Consider the following 17907-nt stretch of genomic DNA (forward strand, 5'->3'; position numbering starts at 1 on the left):
AAGGGCAAAGAGAAGTATAAACATGTTACAGCTTAAAAGCACTGGGTATACTTTTCAAAATGAGATGACTACCAGGGTGTAACCTGTGGTGTAACAGTGTGGAGGGAACAATATCAGTAAAATAAATTAATGGCACACAGTGTCACAGATGTGAAGCACCATTTTTGCATAGTGCTCATGCTCAGCCAGACAGATTTTTAGTAGGGTTAATGTCAGCATACCGAGATTCTCACTAGCTTGATTCTGTGGTCAATAAGCCCTTTTTGGGTGATTTTGGAGACTTATTGGAAATTTTTGAGATTTTTTGTGTGATATTGTAAAGCTCTAACCACAACTCAGACACTGGCTCCTGGCAGAGGAAATCAGATTTTGACATATTCTTACATGTTTCTTGGGGCCTCTGAAGGAAAATCTACTTGACAAATTCACATATTTACCACCATACATCACAATGCCTATAAAGCTTTTTTTGGGATGAGTTTCATTACATTTGCTATAAAAACTGAAACAGTGAAACAGGAATTTTAAGCATGTTTAAAAGGAAAAATATAAATGGCAATACATGTAATAGACAGGATGTTGTCCAGAAGAATTTCATCATGCACCAATTATTTTTGGCGGATCAATTAACATGGGAATTCTGGGCAGAAAGCGATGTCAGATATATATTTTACGTATGCATAGTATCTGCCCAGGACACAAACATTGATAAATATATGCATAAATATACAGCAATACATAGTAATATAATATGTACCACTGTAGGGTTACAAAAGCAGTAAAATAAATCAAATACAAACAAATCCATATATTTTATCCCAGCATTTTGGCTTAAAATATCAGCCAAATACAGTCACCCATTCAATATTGATAATTTCTTAGCAATTATGTCAATACTAATATGATTCTGATATCTTTGTGCACCCCTAATTATGTTGCACTACTGAAATGGGATCGGTCCAGTTTCTTTAAGCAAGGAAGAACAATATAAGCCATTCTTTCTTAAATAGTCTGACTTTCAGAGTTCCACAGTGAAATTTCTAGATATTGTTGACTCAAGACTGCTTCAACTGAGATTAACGCTGCCAGTTACAACATTAAGAAGGATTTGAAAATGTTAGCATGAGTCATTAAAAACGTAGCCTACCTCTCAAGAATTTTCATACTTCACATACTGGTAATATCGGTAAACACTCTTCAATAAAGACCAGCTTTGGTACTGAAAAGTAAAAGCTAACAGCTAATCTGCACTGGCACTATACTAATAAAGAGATATTAAAAGCAGAAATGGCATTATGGTTTAAATCCCTCATTAAGAGCTAGGCTGGGTCCTTTCACAGTGCCCCACCACTGATTAAGGTACATAATACTAGCTGCATGAGCCTGTCTGGGCTTTAATTCTACAGCAGCTGCCACCCAAATCCCTCCATGCCTACATAAGAGCAATCTCACTTGACTTTTCTCAGACTCCTCAACACAAAAATCAAAGGGTCTGGTGCAAATATGGAGCAGGACTAATACAGACCGTTCACAATGTGTATGAAGCTAAAACAGACTTTGCAAGATTAACAATATGGGGGCAGCAACATAAACTCAAAATGTCACATTGTTTTCTGTAGCAAAACAATGTCTAAAGGTTACTTTTCCCCAGGCCAGTGCTTATGCAGATTAGGGATTAATGCACTTAATCACCTCTAAAAGTAAGCGACTGAGCCAAGTGCTTATGATGCAGCTGTGCAGAAGCTACTGTAGTTCTGTAGATTTCTTTCAGGGCTGAAACAAATTCTCAGCAATATATGACAAATTATTATATTCAATATCTGAAAAGCCATTACAAAAACCAACTCTTATGGGCTCATTTATGCATTTTCATGGGGAAGAAATTGTTTGTTTATCAAGCCTAATAAGTTAGCTGGTTACTAAGTCGTATGAATTTGCCAGCTTTGCACAACAGACTCCGACTGTGAAGGCACACGTGCGAGACTCTGATTTAAGGCGACAGTGCAGACCAACGAAGTGTCCTACTGCTCCAGATTGATAGCTAGCCAGGCATGTGCTTAGATTTATTTATGTCTAAGAATAAATGAAAGCATGCTGGCTAGCTAGCTGTCCAGAGCACTATCGAAGTTAATCAGGCTGCCCCAGGCAATGAAGCAGACATGGCTGATTTGGTATAAAGAGGTTTTGTGTGGCTTAAAAACCTTGATCACTCCACCCCAAATCACTGACATGACAAAAATGTGCTCTCATTTTAAAGACGATTAAAAAGGCACAGTTTCGTCTTCTTTCCTGTACTGCTCACTGCTTTTCAAATGGGGTTGGGCAGGATCCCTGGTTCAGCATTATAACTCAACTTGCTACGTAAGCAATTAAGTATTTATCAGTATTGTTTCTGTTTTCATTACCTTGTAGTATTACGTTATTAAAAAGCAAATAAGCAAATGAAATAAACACATATTTCTGTAATTATGCATAATAATAATAATAATAATAATAATAATAATAATAATAATAATAGGAATAATAATATAAGCAACAATAAGAACACTGCTCTGAAATTCAGTGAAAGTACTATGTAGAGAAACAGTCATGGATGCAAGGCTTCACACAAGAATCTAAAATGCAATTAATACATCATCAGTTTAACTCCTGTGCCAGGCAGTAATAAAAATAAACCAGCCTTAGCCTGTTTCCGCCATGTGTGTTTTTTGTGATTACCCAGCAGACTTTCCTGGAAAAGTGTTACAGGACACTGATACTCATAAATCCTTCTCTGGTGTTCATCGTAAACAGCATGTTCAAAATGTGAAGCATGTCTATAATAACAGCCGTGCATTAAAAAAGCTATAGATGTGAATTACTTGCATTTTTCCTATTCAAACCGGTCTGTCACATACCCGCCTTGAATGATTTAACAGCAGTGCCACACCATGACAGCCTGACATTTAGGCAGTCTGGGGCATCTCTCAAAAAGCCCACACCACCTTGCATCAAAGCAGGAACAGCTGCAGAGGAACAAAAGGTAAAGGAGATCAGGGCTCAGACAGCCAATAGATTTGTTCTGGTCTAGACCCCTAGGCTCAATCCACTTCTTCTTCAAACGAGATCACATCCTTTTAGCCCAGCAGGGCTCACAAGAGCTTTGACAGGGGAAAAGAAGCTGGCCCAGAAACAGCAATGACCCAAGCAGCAAAGCTGCCTCTACAGATAAAAAAAGGATAAAAAGATGCCCTCGAAACCCCTGCAGCACAATGTTAAGACATAATTATAATAACAAATGATAAAACAGAGATATACATTATTTGACTGAACTGATTAATTAGCCAACACTGAAAAGGCTCAGACAGTGATCAACAGGAGGCCAGATCAACAGGGGAGGAATGTGACATAGATATGAAGGAGATGTCTCTCAAGGCAACATCTGTGTCAGTGAATTCCACAAATAAAACATTTACGTGGCCATATTGGGTTACACAGGGGTTAATAGAGAGAGCATATATCAAATTGGGTTGAGGAAAAGGTTTGAGAACAAGGCAAAAACATTGTATCATTGTATTGTATATAGCTAATTACATTTTTTATAATACATTAATATGTATATTTTGTTTATCTAAGGTTTAATAAGTTTGTACCAACAAAAATCAGAACTTTGAAAAATGAATTAAAATACCATACATTTTAAATAAATCACTTAATTATAACCTCATTTCCAAAAAAAGTTATGATGTTGTGCAAAATATAAATAAAAACTGAATACAATGATGTGCAAATCATTTAAACCCTGTAATTAATTAAAAACAGTACAGTACAAAAAAACAGTTGGAATGTGCTTCTGGCCTTAAATTCAAAATGTCCATATATTTCTCAAAAAACACAACGTTTCAGTGTCAACATTTGATATGTACTCTTCACAATGTTCAATTAAATATAGAGTGTACATGATTTGCATATCATTGCACTCTATTTTTATTTACATTATGCACAACATCACAACTTTTTTGGAAAAAGGGTTGAAAATGCTTTATGAACTGCATATCATCACATCCAATTAATCAGGCTTCATTTTGTTCTTGTGTAAATCATACCTGGATGTTGTCTGTTACAATCTGAGGGATTGTAACACAGTATAAAATCTAAAAAACATCTGTATGATACCAAAACTCGTATTATAGTAAATATCCAGTAAAGCTTCAAAGAAAAAAAGGATAGAAATATGATAAAACCTTAAAACCTTCAGATCTGATAACTATCTGGGAGTGCATCTCTCATCAAGACATCTCTCAAACCAAGACCCCCCCCCCTGTTATGCTGCTCATGCTCAACTTAAAATAAATAGCAACAGCAGGAAGAAATTAATAAAAAGGCCTCTACATCTGCAGGTCGTGTTGTAAACTTCCCCACTGTCTCACTAAACGTCACCCAGCTTTGAGATTGCATCGCCTTAAAGAAGGTAAGCTTTTATTCACTTTACTGCTGCATGTACATATACAGAATTCTGGTGTGGACAGTTAAACAAACGAATGAATGGACAAATAGGCAGACAAACTACCTTAAACATGTTAGTTTTGGGCATCTACAAAGTCAAAAACAGGCGTACGAATGCAAAAATTGGAACTCTGCCACTTGTGAAGAACAATACATAGTTCTGATCAGATGGTAACGTCAAGTGTAAACAGGGCCTTTTCCTCTTGGCATTATTTGGCAAACTTATGATCTCCTAAAAACAGGCAAGTCTAGACATCTATGCCATCTCATCATCTTTTATGAAACATGTAGTTGGTTGATGTTCTTCACGTACCATCAATATGCACAGAAAAACTTACTGAAATGTCATTCATTATAACACATCATATATCACCGAACTCCAGCTGAAAGGTTTTAATTTGGTGCTCTTACCTAGAAGAGGGTGTGACATGGGGATGTTTGGTGGATATTGAAGAAGGGCCATCCTCGCCATCCTGCGGGAGCTCCTCACAGGCTTCTAACTTCTCATCTTCCAGCAGCTCAGTGATCTACGATACAGTGGGAGACATTTTAGCACCAAGTTAGCTACCACCATCTGTGGAGTGACTTCAAGTCACATGGTCAGGGTTTACAGACATCAAATATAAAAACTGAAAGTCTTCACAAAACATTATGTAAGACTTGGCACTTTACATATTCCCCCTGACTAATGAGAGCATGTCTGTGCTTTATCATGCTGATGTGCTACACTGTCATTTTCGTCATAACTTTCTGATATGAATTACTATTTCATTCAGATGATAAAGTATCTGACACGATAACACTATGCTATTCCAACACAATGCTATTTCTACATGATGAAGGTTAAATCAATATGCAATATCTGCTAAATCTAGACAATATAAAATTATTACAACTTCAGTCAAATTTATTACTGATTTTGTCATTTTCTTTTCTGCAATAAAGCCTATTTCTATCACAAACCATGGATTTTTAGATGAATCATGACCGCATAAGCTGGTGTGGGTTATATAACACCTGCAATAATGTCTAAAAATACACAAGACTGGTGATAAATACACCAAAGGTCAGCTCTTGTACGACACTGAAAGAAAAAGGTGAGTATAAAGCTTTTTTGTGTGTGTAACCTAAAGCCCCACAGCCTGGATGACTGCATTCTCCATCGTCCTCTACATCTGCTGCGGTGTCACTAGCCCGTTGCCATGGTGACCACTCTGGCAGCTTTTGATTGGCCAAGCGGGGTTGCTGCTCATCTTGTATGCAGATATGAGTCATATGTGGCGAGTGTAATGGGTGAACTGCTGAAGAGGGGAGAGGATAACCTCGGTTCTTCACAAGGTTCTATAGGCTTATAGCCATTTCCCACTCACCCTAGTCCTGAATACTATGTTACAAAATGCTGGAAGCCTTGCAGATTCCCAGAGTGTCCCTGAGCCTCCCTTTTCTTCCTTATGAATTTAGGTGGACTGTTTTGCATTTGCCCGTACTGCAATGTTATCAAGCTGCTGCATTAATGTAATTAGGTCAATATGATTATTCAAATGTGATTATCCATGATTACCCCATAACACATCTGGATGCCAGTAAGAAATAAATCCTAATACACAGTCCTAAATCACTGGGCAGTTCTCTCTACGCAGCATGTACAGGGAAAATACAGCAGACAGCAAAGAATGACCTCTAAGGTTTACATCTGGTTTAATCTTTACTAAACCTTCAACAGAGGTCGCTATAAGTAGGTTCACGCAAGTAGCTTCAGAATGCAGAGACTGCACCTTTGTAGGCATTGTTAGTGTTTGGTAAAAATTTTGATTATGCAACATCTGCATTAAAAGAAAAAAAAACCTTGAGCTTGGTTCTCTAATTAGCAGTTGCAGTGATTAATTAAGGGCTCTTAACAGCGCATGTGGAAAATGCTGTCAAGCAAACAGGAATCAACCCACACAAACAGAGGCCGCAGTACGCTTTCTCTCTGAGGAATAGAAGAGAGGGCTCTGCTGTCTGCACACATGTGTGGAAAGTTCCTGTGGCACTGGTGGGTCACCCACTTCCCAATTTTTTTAATAAAGAAAGAACACTCTGTGTACATGTGAGTTTAGCAATGGCAAACAAACAAGTGGGAAGTGCTAAGAATGTGAGGAACAAAAGGGCATGGCCTTCTGTAGTTGCTCGAGTTTGGAAAAGAACCTGCAAGGAGTTGCTGGGGAGACTGGAGCCAGGGCAGTACTCAGCAATGTGTGCACCATTCCTTAGAAGGGCATGCTGCATCCGTCATGTCTGAACATAAGATTATTGCCTTAAAGAAGACAGCTGAGACATGGTGCCATCACGATGGCAAGAGCTTGTAGAACTTGAAAGGCGCTTTCCAATAGAAGGATGTCCGAATTTACAATTAGCCATATACCTCTAAACCAACAAATACATGGTTTGGAGCATCGACCAAAGCAGTAATAGAGGCAATCACCTGCCCTGGCTTATTTACACAACAAACTCCATTCACAACCATCTTCTGCCGCACAGGTCTAAAACATGTCTAGCAGTGACGCTCCACTGGACATGCTAGGTCATGAATTAAAAAAAAAAAAAAAAAAAAAAAAGTGAACTGTTCCGTTATAACAAGACTGGGTCCTCACTGGTAAGACACGTATTTAAACACTGAAGTCAATTCTGCCTGTACTCTGCGCACCATCACCTTATTTTCATGGAGTTACACACACGGTGTAAGTGTGCCAAACTGATATTTTCAAATGGCGCAGCATATACTAATGCATGTTGTGGTTACAATCTCACATTTGATCAACCAAAGCACCGTTTAGACAGTACTTGCAATAAAGCTTATATAGAGATGCTCTCAAATGCCCCAGCAAGAATACTGAATATCAGTCCAGAACGGCCATATTGTATCAGGGTGTATCCCCCTTTTTAAAATAAATTCATTGCAAGGAAATACCTGTCAGGCGTGTTGTAAGACAAAACAATACCCAAATATGTTTTTTTCCCCCCTTCACTCTTTTACTACTGTAAACATAGTGAGGAACATGCAAGTTCACTGGTCATTTTGTATAGTACATAAAATGGCTACATCTGTGACCCCTGGTTCCAGTCTTCACCACTGTAAAGAAAACAAAGTCATTTCTGTAAAAAACTCCACTTGACATGAATTGACTGTTTATACCACACTGATTAAATTCAGTAGAAATTCACAAATATATGTGGAACCTGTTCATTTTAACATAAAGCTGGCAGTTAGGGAGGTGAGAAGGGTCAAAACTGAGTCCAAGTGAGGATAGACAGGCTGGGAAAGTCCCCAAACAGGAAGAGACAGGACCTCCTGATTTATACCCATATTATTTACAGCAGATCATTTGAAAGCTGATGCAAGCTCACGTCTCTGGCCTGGACCCAGATGGGTTGATCTGTGCCCACATGGGTTGATCTGTGCCAACATGATCCCTCTCTCTCTGACTTTACTGCAGTACGCACTACACAAAGATGTAAAGAAGGCCTGTGTGAAATCTGTAACCTTGAGGCATGCATTAGGTTGAATCCTCAAAGTTCATATCCCATTCAGGCTTTTGACTGTTCAGAGTATGAAACTGCAGACTTGAGTTACTGTTAATCTAGGCCAGGTTCTCAGAGTGGCACAGGCTTGTGTTTACTAGTATAGCCCAGGGTGGCCATATTCATTACATTATGGTTTCTTAAGCAAACAAAGCATCTTTAGAGATTATTACAGATGTCAGTTTAAACATTAAATCAGTACATTATGTAAGTCTGTGGTTATCCACCGTTTTCTTTCTTTTATTTCTTTCCAATTCCTTTTTACTGACCAGCCTAATATCCATGTCAGGACTGCTATAAGAAAAATGGCATGAGGAGTGTTTCTGGCTTTTCCTTAAATATTTCCTCTGTCTATAGGCCTGCGGCTGGCCTGCATATTTTAAGACCCACATTCCACAAGATGTGGGCTGTGTGCTATGGCCACAAAGAAGCGGGCATGGTAACAGAAGGTGAGTCAAACATGTCTAATTCCACAAGTGTTAGATAATGTCCAAGCTGCAGTCTGCAATGCTTTGCAAAACAGACATTAGAGAGACACGCCTTTGGATGTCACTCAAAGGCATGGGAGGAGCGTTACATAAGCCTACAGACATAATAACCTCCTAACGCTGCCTTTCTTTCCTCTTGCTGCTCCACATCCGCCTGGGTTTAATCCTGCTTCAGCCTGGTCTCATGACAAACGCAACAGACTTCTAAACCATTTAAGCAAATATCAACCAGTAAGCTGCTTTTCAAGTTTAAGAAATCACTACAATGGGTGCACCAAACTACTGTTTCTTTAAGAAAATTTCACAAACAAAAACTCAACCTGTTACAATAACCATTACAAAATGTTCCAAAGCCAATTTTATAAACTCAAGTTAAGGATCTCGAATGAAATCAGCAACAAAATATCAAGTCATTGTGACCGACAGCACATGACTCCTGCACACAGTCCTAGTGCGATTACAGATAAGAATGCTCTACTGATACTAATGTTATCAGTAGGGTGTAGTGAATTCAGGTGACTGTGTTGACAGTGACCATGTGTACCTGTTCGTTAATGGAACTGTAGTCATTAGTGGTAGAAATATCATCCTCTTCAGTGTCAAAGAAGTCCTCCTGGTTCTCCAGCAGCTCAGCCAGGATACGGCTCACTGACTCCTGTTCCTTGAGGTCCTCTACATCCGTATCCAAGCTGTAGGGCACAAGAACAAAGGTTATCAGAGCTCACCACAGGTTTTTCATTGAATCATTTCAGGCAACTGAACTGAAGAGCAGCCGATTGATGATAGTTTTGGGAAATGCTGATAGATTGCATCTATTGTGACGGCTATAAATTTGGACATCGTGATGCCAGAAAATGTGCCAGCCACATCTTTAAAGTGGACAAAAAGGAAGGTATATGTTTCTGTTTCTGTTCTTTTCATGTATGGTCCATGTCTTATATTGGTCCTCATACATGGTCAGGCTTCAGAATATCCTACAGCAACTCAAGGAGGCACTTTGTTCTCTTTGCCTTTTCTTCTTCTTCTTTTTTTAAAAATTATTATTATCATTTTTTTATAGTGGTCCTGCTTAAGAGACAAAGCTGTGCTACAGCATTCCACAACAGAAAACCATACCTTGTATAACATGTACACTGAAGCCTGAGCCTACTAAGAGAAAAAAAATCATCATGTTAAATGATGATAAATAATGGTAAAGCATACATACGTTCTGTGAAATATCTGTAATTATTACTGTGCAGTATCTACAATGTCTGTGCAATATCCAGTCATTACCTGCTCAGAAATGTGCAATATCTATACAATATATATGTGTAAACTGTAAATTTGTATAGTTTCTTAATTCTATTTTTATTTTTTATATTTTTCTATTAACAGGCACCTTGTTTATTTATTTATTTCTATAGTATATCTTATATTTAGTATTTTGCATGATGCACATCTTTGTCTACTTACTGCTCTTTATCTGCTTACTGTGTATTCTGCTGTAACAATGTAAATTTCCCCCAGTGGGATAATAAAAGTCTATCCTATCCTATCCTATCCTATCCTAAAGCAAACATAAAGCATCTCAATGTTTTCTGGTGCAAACTTAGCATCAGAGAGAATGACCATAAATTGGTAAAGCACTGAGAACATTTAGGATTTGTTTACAGACATACTGAAAAATGTCAGGGCCAAAGACGGCAGCGAGGGCACCAATGCTCCAGCTCTCCTCTTGAAGAGAGGCCACGTTGGACAGGAAGCGGCACAGGAAGCGGAGCAGGCTGTAGTTGACCTGGGGCAGCTGCTGCAGGAAGTATTTCATGTTTCTAGCCAACTCCTCTTCGCTGCTATATTCTGAACAGGGACAAAACATAGGTATCTGAGTGAGGACGAAACACGCACACAGACAAATTCATCAGAGAGATTTGAGATGATTTCAAATGGGTGTGAGCTAAACAAGACTGCTGATGCAAGGATATGAAAGGGTGTAACTGTGGCATGATGTAAGATCGGCACGCGAAACAGCAACAAATCTACATAATCACCCACAGACATGGAATGGAGAGTATTAAACACTGTAGCCCATCTTAGATGATGATTCATATCTAAAGCGAAAACCAAAGGATGATGTAGAAAGCAGGTGGAAAATTTAACTGATTAAAAAAACTTCAGGAGTAGGTGTAAACCTAGTAGGTGTTAAACCCTGAAGGCTTGCACGTGGGCCCACATTTCAATTCCTTCCTTTTACAAATACAAAACTGTTAACCAAGATAGTTAATATTATAATTATTATTTTTAATATACTAACATATATAGTAGTAACAAAAAATAAGTAAGAGGCAGGCTTTAAACTATGCAACATAAATTCCATGCCACATGACAGCAACAGAAACAATGTAAAAACAAAGTTGCATGCAACACGTTCAATTACTCCAATTCTTAACCAAATAAGCAGCTCATGTTTTGATGCCTTGTATTGTTCGGACTATATAAACTCAACTGTAACATGTTATTTGAATTTTTGGAGTATTTTTAATAAACAATTTTGTAAACTTTGTTTCTTTATATGATCTATGTATCTGTGGTTCTTGATTAGCTCATCTTAAAAGCACTGCAAGTTCATACAGGACCACATCTGTCTCCCCTTCTGTAATCTTCACCCTTTGGATCCCAAAGGAATCTGCACTCCATGTGAAATTGTGTGTTGTCAAAAGAGAAGAAAATGTATATTCTAGCAATGTAGTTCATTACAAAAAGGGGTAGGAAAGAAAATGCTGGCACAAACAATGGTTTAAGCAGTTGTTACTATTATAGCTGGCAAGTTAAGCCAGCTGGTTACAAAAATGCTTTGTAAGAAATCAATGTTTATTTGTTTGTTGGGCTCATAACTCAAGTAACTGACAAAATTAGGAGGATGTCCTTTTCAACCATCTAATATACTTTGTTTTACTTTCTTTCCCATTTATCCAGCAGAATTAACTGTTTAAAATTCAATATATTCAATATGATCATGTGATGTGTTATCAGTGTTTAATTAGCTGTTTCAAGAAACTTGTTCCACAAGATGAGTGCAACTGTTGCTGCTGGGTTTCCAATGTATTGCAGGATGCTCTACTTTATGCAACTCAAGTGCAATTTAGCTTCATGAAAGTTTCAAGCAACTAAAGCTTCATGAATGTTTCACTTTAATATAAATTATGGGGGATGAGGCTGTGAGAGAAAAATAAGAATAATAGAAAATAAGAATATAGAAAAATTACTGTGTGAGAAGGAAGCTTCACCTTGGTAAAGATGCAATATGCGCGTCTGCAGGCCTGTGGGTATTACAGGCTCTGGGAGTTCTTGTAGGAAGAGACGCAGCAGGCTGACGGCTGAGGCCAGGTCTGCCTCCTTCTCCAAATTCACCTTCTCACCACTGTCATAACGCTGCCGCAGCCACTCCACGCGCTCCGCGTTTCCGTTCACCAGGAACAGACCTTCCAGGTCCAGTCCCCCTACAGCACACACAGACACACACGTATACACACGTCACAATCCCATACCACAAACAAAACTAGCCCATGGTCTACGCTGCCAAGAAGCTATGGAGTATTTCTACAGGTATCACATTCGTTTACATGGCACACTATGCAAAGTTCTGAGCAAGACGCAGACATTAAAAAAGTTGGTATTAGCATTTAATCTTCATCTTGAGTACTTTTCTGATATATGATTTCTGCCAGTGGAAAACAAAGTTTGGACAAAGCTTATTCAAAGCTTCTCTGCATTAGTGTAATCATGACTGTCAAACTTGAAAGGCAGAGTACACCAGAAAGGGACTTGCGCAGTGGTTAGTTTATACCTTACTAAATCTGAGGGCTTCGCTTCAGCAGCAGATGTTAAGATAATCAGTCATAATGTTTTTGAAACCTCTACAAACCAGTAAAGTGCCAGATGAAGCTCAGGAATGAGTCAACAGCTACTCCTGACATGTAGGAGTTTAAAAGGGATCTGAAATTTAGTCCCACTTGGAGGGACTTTGTGTTACCTGCCATGAGAAACGATTTGGCTGAGAAGTAAGTAACCACGTTAGCTGCCAAAGTATCCAACAAACCACACAGCTTTGCTGTAGGATGTGCAATAGCAGTGCTTATTTGCTAAGACTAACTTTAAATAGTGTTAAAAAGCAATACTTAGTTAATGTCAACATATCGCTGCTTTTGGAGGAAAACACTGTATCTCCATTTTTGTCATTTTTCAGTTTTTCACATAATTTGAAAATTACTGTTGTGTGGAAAGTTCATGATGAATGGACCAAAAGAAATGGCCCAAAATAACTTGGAAAAAAGTCTGGTTCCATTGACTTCCATTAAAAGTAAAGTAGGTTTTTTCTTTTTCCTGTAAAGTTATCATTTTGCAGACACAAGGTTTTCTTCCGACAACAGCAATAAGCTACTTAGCATAGAATATTTAATTTTATGACTTTTATTGAACACTAGGACTCCAGCTGCTTATTTAATTGGACAAGCAAAATGTGATGCAGTTACGTGTCAGATTAGAATCAGAAACGTAGCTCAAGTTGCATAATTTTCAAAACTGTATGTGGAATTTAAGAAGCAGTAATTCAGCCTAACTGCAATATTGTTTCACATTTTGCAGCTCTGTGTACTAACAGTACTTACTAAACAAATAAACACCAACGTTTTCATGACATTTTGACAAACAGGCTCTCAAAAAAGTGGTAAGGAAAACAATTTTCTGAATCATTATGTTTTAGTGAGTAAAGACCACAGTTAGCTCACACTCAAGTGCACTACGGGAAATACAGCGTTGATGTTCACATTGGAGGACTTAAACTACCAAGCATATGCTACGCCTAATAATCTGAAGGCACATATAATGTGCTAATCTTGTTCCATCTGTCCTTATACTAACAATAAAGCAGCCAACATTTTCAAAGACAGCCTTTGGCATGCACACTTGGCTGTCATAAGTGCTTACTATATCTTGGATGCAACTGTTGAAAAAAATGTACATTTATATTCGTGAAGTTTTATTCAAATGGGCTAGTTTTCACTGCTGGATTCCTGTTGAGTCTGAACTGTAGTTTTTTTTTCTATAATATCAACAGAAATATAATCAGCTTGCAGAAAACATTTTGCCTGTGCAGTAGTTGCTTCCTCATATTCCAGATGCCACACAGAGATAACCACTCACTCGCCTGGGTGTCCGAATAACTTCTCATGCATGAAGTTCACACAAATAATCAGACTTCTCCGTTACAGGAACCTACAGCACCTGTTATATCCGATGGTACTTCTCCTACACCATAGGCTAAACATCTGAGGGGAGATGCCACTAGTTTAAAAGCACAGAGGTGAACCTGTAAAGGGTGACTTATACTTCTGTATCTGGTGTCTACTTGTCAGAGACAGGTGAAAGTTTTTACTGGACAAGTGGATGCAGAATATATTACTGGATATGTAAATTGGACAAGGTAAAAATAACAAAGACGCTAGCAAACTATTTCATAAACAAAAATAAATTTCCTGGCAGAGTATCCTACCAAGACACGTGTGTAGTGGTAAATTTATAACTTCACCAAATCTGAGGGCTTTGTTTCAGCAGCAGGAGTTAAGCTCAACAGTCATAATGTCTTTGAAACCTCTACAAACTAGTAAAGTGAAATATGAAGCTCAGAATCTAGTCAATCCAAGGGCTAATGCTGACATGTACGCGTTTATGAGGGATCTAAAATTTAGTCCCACTCGGAGGGATGAATTTAAATCTCTGAGCTATAACAAAAAGCAAGGAATGTTTTGTGTTACCTGCTGTGAGCAACTATTTGGCTGAGAAGTAATTAACTACGTTAACTGCCAAAGTAGCCAGCAAACCACACAGCTTTTCTATAGGATGTGCAGTACACATGCTCTGTCTGGTAACATCACTTTTAAATAGTCTTAAGAAACAAGAACACAAACTAGTTAACACTGAATCCATAGTTCAATGACTTTTACTGAACATTAGCGCTCCAGCTGTTTAACTGGACAAGTAAAATGGGATTTACTTGTACACAGCACAAGTTATCGAAAAAGCTTAATATCGAGCCCAGCTTAGTCTGTCAGTATACTCGCATATAATGTGAATGTGCCTAAACTACAATGTACAATTAACAAAGAGAAAAAATTTACATTTGTTAAAAAATGTAAATTTGTTTTTGTAAAATTGTGAAGAATCGATCAGTCAATCCTAGAACTGCTCAATTCTGCCCGGTTTGGGCCAAGCAATCTTTGGGTCTTGCCCTGCCCCTAGTGCTATTGGATAGCCAGTCGGCTGCTTGATGTACAGCACTGTGGACTTGAACAACTAATAATTGAGATTTTGGTGTGCACGCTGCGTCTCTGCAAGCCTCTGGGAGCTACACTTAACTATGAACCCCTTTTCTGCACCGTGACACAGATAAAATGAAATTAATCTCGGTAAAAGTGTAAATCAGCCTTAACTACACCGGTGTCAATGCCCTCTAGTTCTCAGTTATGCCAACATCCATTAATTTAAAGCCACATCAACCACATTCTAGAAGGGATTAAAGATCATCTTTCAAGAGAACAAAGCCACTCAAATGCCTCTATTATGATTTTTTAATCTGAGGCAGAATGCCAAAAACCCAGATTAATCATAGGGTCAATCCTGGAGAGTAAGCCCCACTAGCATGCCGTCATATAAAGTATCATTTACATGTTGCCAGAATCTTTGTGAACTGCAAAAGTAAAGTACATCGGGCACTATTGCACCGTATGATAAATCTGGTCCGTTCTTAGCCAAGTCATGCTTTCATGATAAGAAGGATCTAAGACTGGTGTAACATTGCAAAAGAACGGACATTGTGCGAACTCTCACTTATCTGATAGTCACAGCAAACAACATTTGTGGTTTTATCAAAAGTACAAAGCATTCTCATGGAACCTTTACATCTTACATAAAGATAACTAATCAGTAAAGGTTCAATTAGCAAACAATTAACCATAAAATAATTATTTGAAATATTGAATATGAAATATAAATAATATGAAATATACAAGTCCATCAATCAACTCAAATCAGCATAGGTGAAAATTAAGAAAAGTAAATTTCTTCATAAACTAAACAAACCAAACAGAATCCACTGTAAAGCATCTGTCCAGGACCAGCACTGCTGAACATGAGTCAATGTTCCGCATTTTAAACAATAAAATTGATACAAGGCATGTTTAAAAAAAAGTTACAGCTTTAAGAAAATTATAGTGGCTGAGTATCAGAAGGCACATAAGCACTCACCGTGCTCCTCAATGTACTCTACAATGGTCCTGACCAGTAGGGGGACCTCGTGCCCTGGCTGGCCGCTCTGCTGCACCTCCTCCAGGGGGATGCCGAACACCCTGGCTGTGTTGAGGGAGTCACTGAGAGAAGGAGAGAGGCTCTTCCTCATCGCTTCCACAGCCAGGCTGCTTCAGTCGCTCTGCATGGCCGAAAACACAAAGAGCAGAGTCAGACCGACAAGTCCACCAACATGTATTCACCACGGCAGGCAGGGCACAGGCAAACACTACAAACACAAAGAAAAGAATCAAACAAGCTAGAACTGGAGTGGGGCCACTCCCATCCTTGGAGCCGGAGTTCTTATCTTGCCCAGAGTCCAGGACATAGAGGGGTTACATAAGTGAGAGCTGCTATAGAGCAGGATCAAATGAGAAATTATATAAAGATAAATCTGCGTAAAGATGTAATAGCACTTAGCAACATGCACATAAGAGGGCATGTGAAACGAATCCTGCTCCATTAGGATGTCAGGATGTCTGCTTGATGACATCTATCAGATGACCTTGACTATCAATGTAAATTAATAAAAAGAGCCTTTATCTTTTATAAATATGTGAAACTGAATATTACTGACCTTGTTTTACTTCAAACGCCCAGAAGTTCAACGTATCTCCTGCTCCACTCACTAGCAGTGAATTGAAAGATCTATGGCTGCTTTAGGTTATGGCAAAAGATGAGCCTGTAGTTCCTCATTGACAGACCGCAAATCCTGTTCAGGACGTCAGTGGTTAAGCTGTAGAGAGGTAAGAAAACAGATTCTTTAAATGTGTTGTAAGACAATGACTCACTAAACCATTATCAACTGTGTTACCTTTGCAATCCACTAATCCAATCCTGTAAATTCCAAAAAACATCTGTGTATATGAATTAGCTCAGATGAAATCGCAGCATTGTAACAAGTCCATGTGGCATTACATGCATGCTATCTATACAATAATTCCACTCCTCTGCATTTAACATTTAATCTGATAGGCTGGCTGTCCTACGAGCACATTAAACTACCTGTCATTTAGCTTCCAGTTTTTCTTCTGAGTAAAACAAAGTTACAGCTGCAACGCAAATATTTTTCAAATATTATGCAAAATTGTAAATGGCCATTCAGAGTGATTTGATGTGAAATGCACAACTCGAGAGAAACTTACTGAGTCAGAATTGTTTACAGTGGCGGTGACCTGACCTGACCAGACCAGACCAGACATCTTAGAGATTAAAAGCTACTCTGCAGAAAGCTACTAAATGAAATAGTCAAATAAATAAATAAATAAATATATATTTTATTTAATGCCCTTTTTATATTATTTTAAAATGATCCAAAAAAAAAAAAAAAAAAAAAAAAATCAGTGGAACAAGCTGAAAAAAAAAATCTTATTTATCTTATCTGGTCTAGAACATCCATCTCAAACCCCCTTTTACAAGTAATATCAGTCCATTATGTTTACTGGATTACCTCCATTTTCATTTAAGGCTCTTTTGTGGTCAAACAATCCCACTCCACATGCATATAAACTGCCTAATTACATGCCCCTGTTAGGTTTCAGTAGATCCTCTTTTTTCCATTATAATTCTTTACTAGTCTGATATCAGCCATGTAAAACGGGGACAAAATGTTCCCAGAAAGATATGTGAACTGACCCATAAGAGTGAACATCTTGGCTTTCAGGCAATAGAGAGTAGCTCTGGTACTAATCCCACACAATGAATGTAGTGACCTTTTAGTTCACAATGTTGGCCATTGTTGGAGAAGTTCAGGAGGCAGACAGACTGCCAGTGAAGTGAGGTGCACTGCTTCTTACAGACTATTTCCAGAACTATTTTCCCCTTTATACATAATTTTTCCATTGTTCTACAATGCAGTTTATGCAAACAAACTAGTTCAAACTTTGACAACTTCAATCCAAGCTCCAAAATCCTGGAGATAACCCACAGATTAACTTCTATCAACTGAACCCTCTGACAGTTGGACTTGACCATGCCAGTTATAGAGGCCACATCTCCCATGCCAGTAATTAATTAGTAATGATGGATCTCTTTAGGAGACAGCTATAAAAGG

General features: G+C 38.3%; 1 protein-coding gene across 3 annotated transcripts in view; it reads right to left on the reverse strand.

Moving 5' to 3' along the window:
* fam13b (family with sequence similarity 13 member B) overlaps window positions 1-17907 on the reverse strand; it is a 45083-nt gene that overhangs the window by 20825 nt on the left and 6351 nt on the right. For all 3 annotated transcript variants that reach the window (XM_017690108.2, XM_017690109.2, XM_017690105.2), the window contains exons 2-7: window positions 16432-16590; window positions 15816-15996; window positions 11801-12013; window positions 10196-10373; window positions 9079-9223; window positions 4897-5012 (exon numbers count right to left, since the gene is read on the reverse strand). In XM_017690108.2, the coding sequence (XP_017545597.1) occupies window positions 4897-5012; window positions 9079-9223; window positions 10196-10373; window positions 11801-12013; window positions 15816-15966 (803 nt within the window). In that variant the 5' untranslated portion in view covers window positions 15967-15996; window positions 16432-16590. The remainder of the gene's footprint in view (window positions 1-4896; window positions 5013-9078; window positions 9224-10195; window positions 10374-11800; window positions 12014-15815; window positions 15997-16431; window positions 16591-17907) is intronic.

This window comes from Pygocentrus nattereri, chromosome 8 (genome assembly GCF_015220715.1).
Source record: "Pygocentrus nattereri isolate fPygNat1 chromosome 8, fPygNat1.pri, whole genome shotgun sequence".
Lineage (NCBI taxonomy): Eukaryota > Metazoa > Chordata > Actinopteri > Characiformes > Serrasalmidae > Pygocentrus > Pygocentrus nattereri.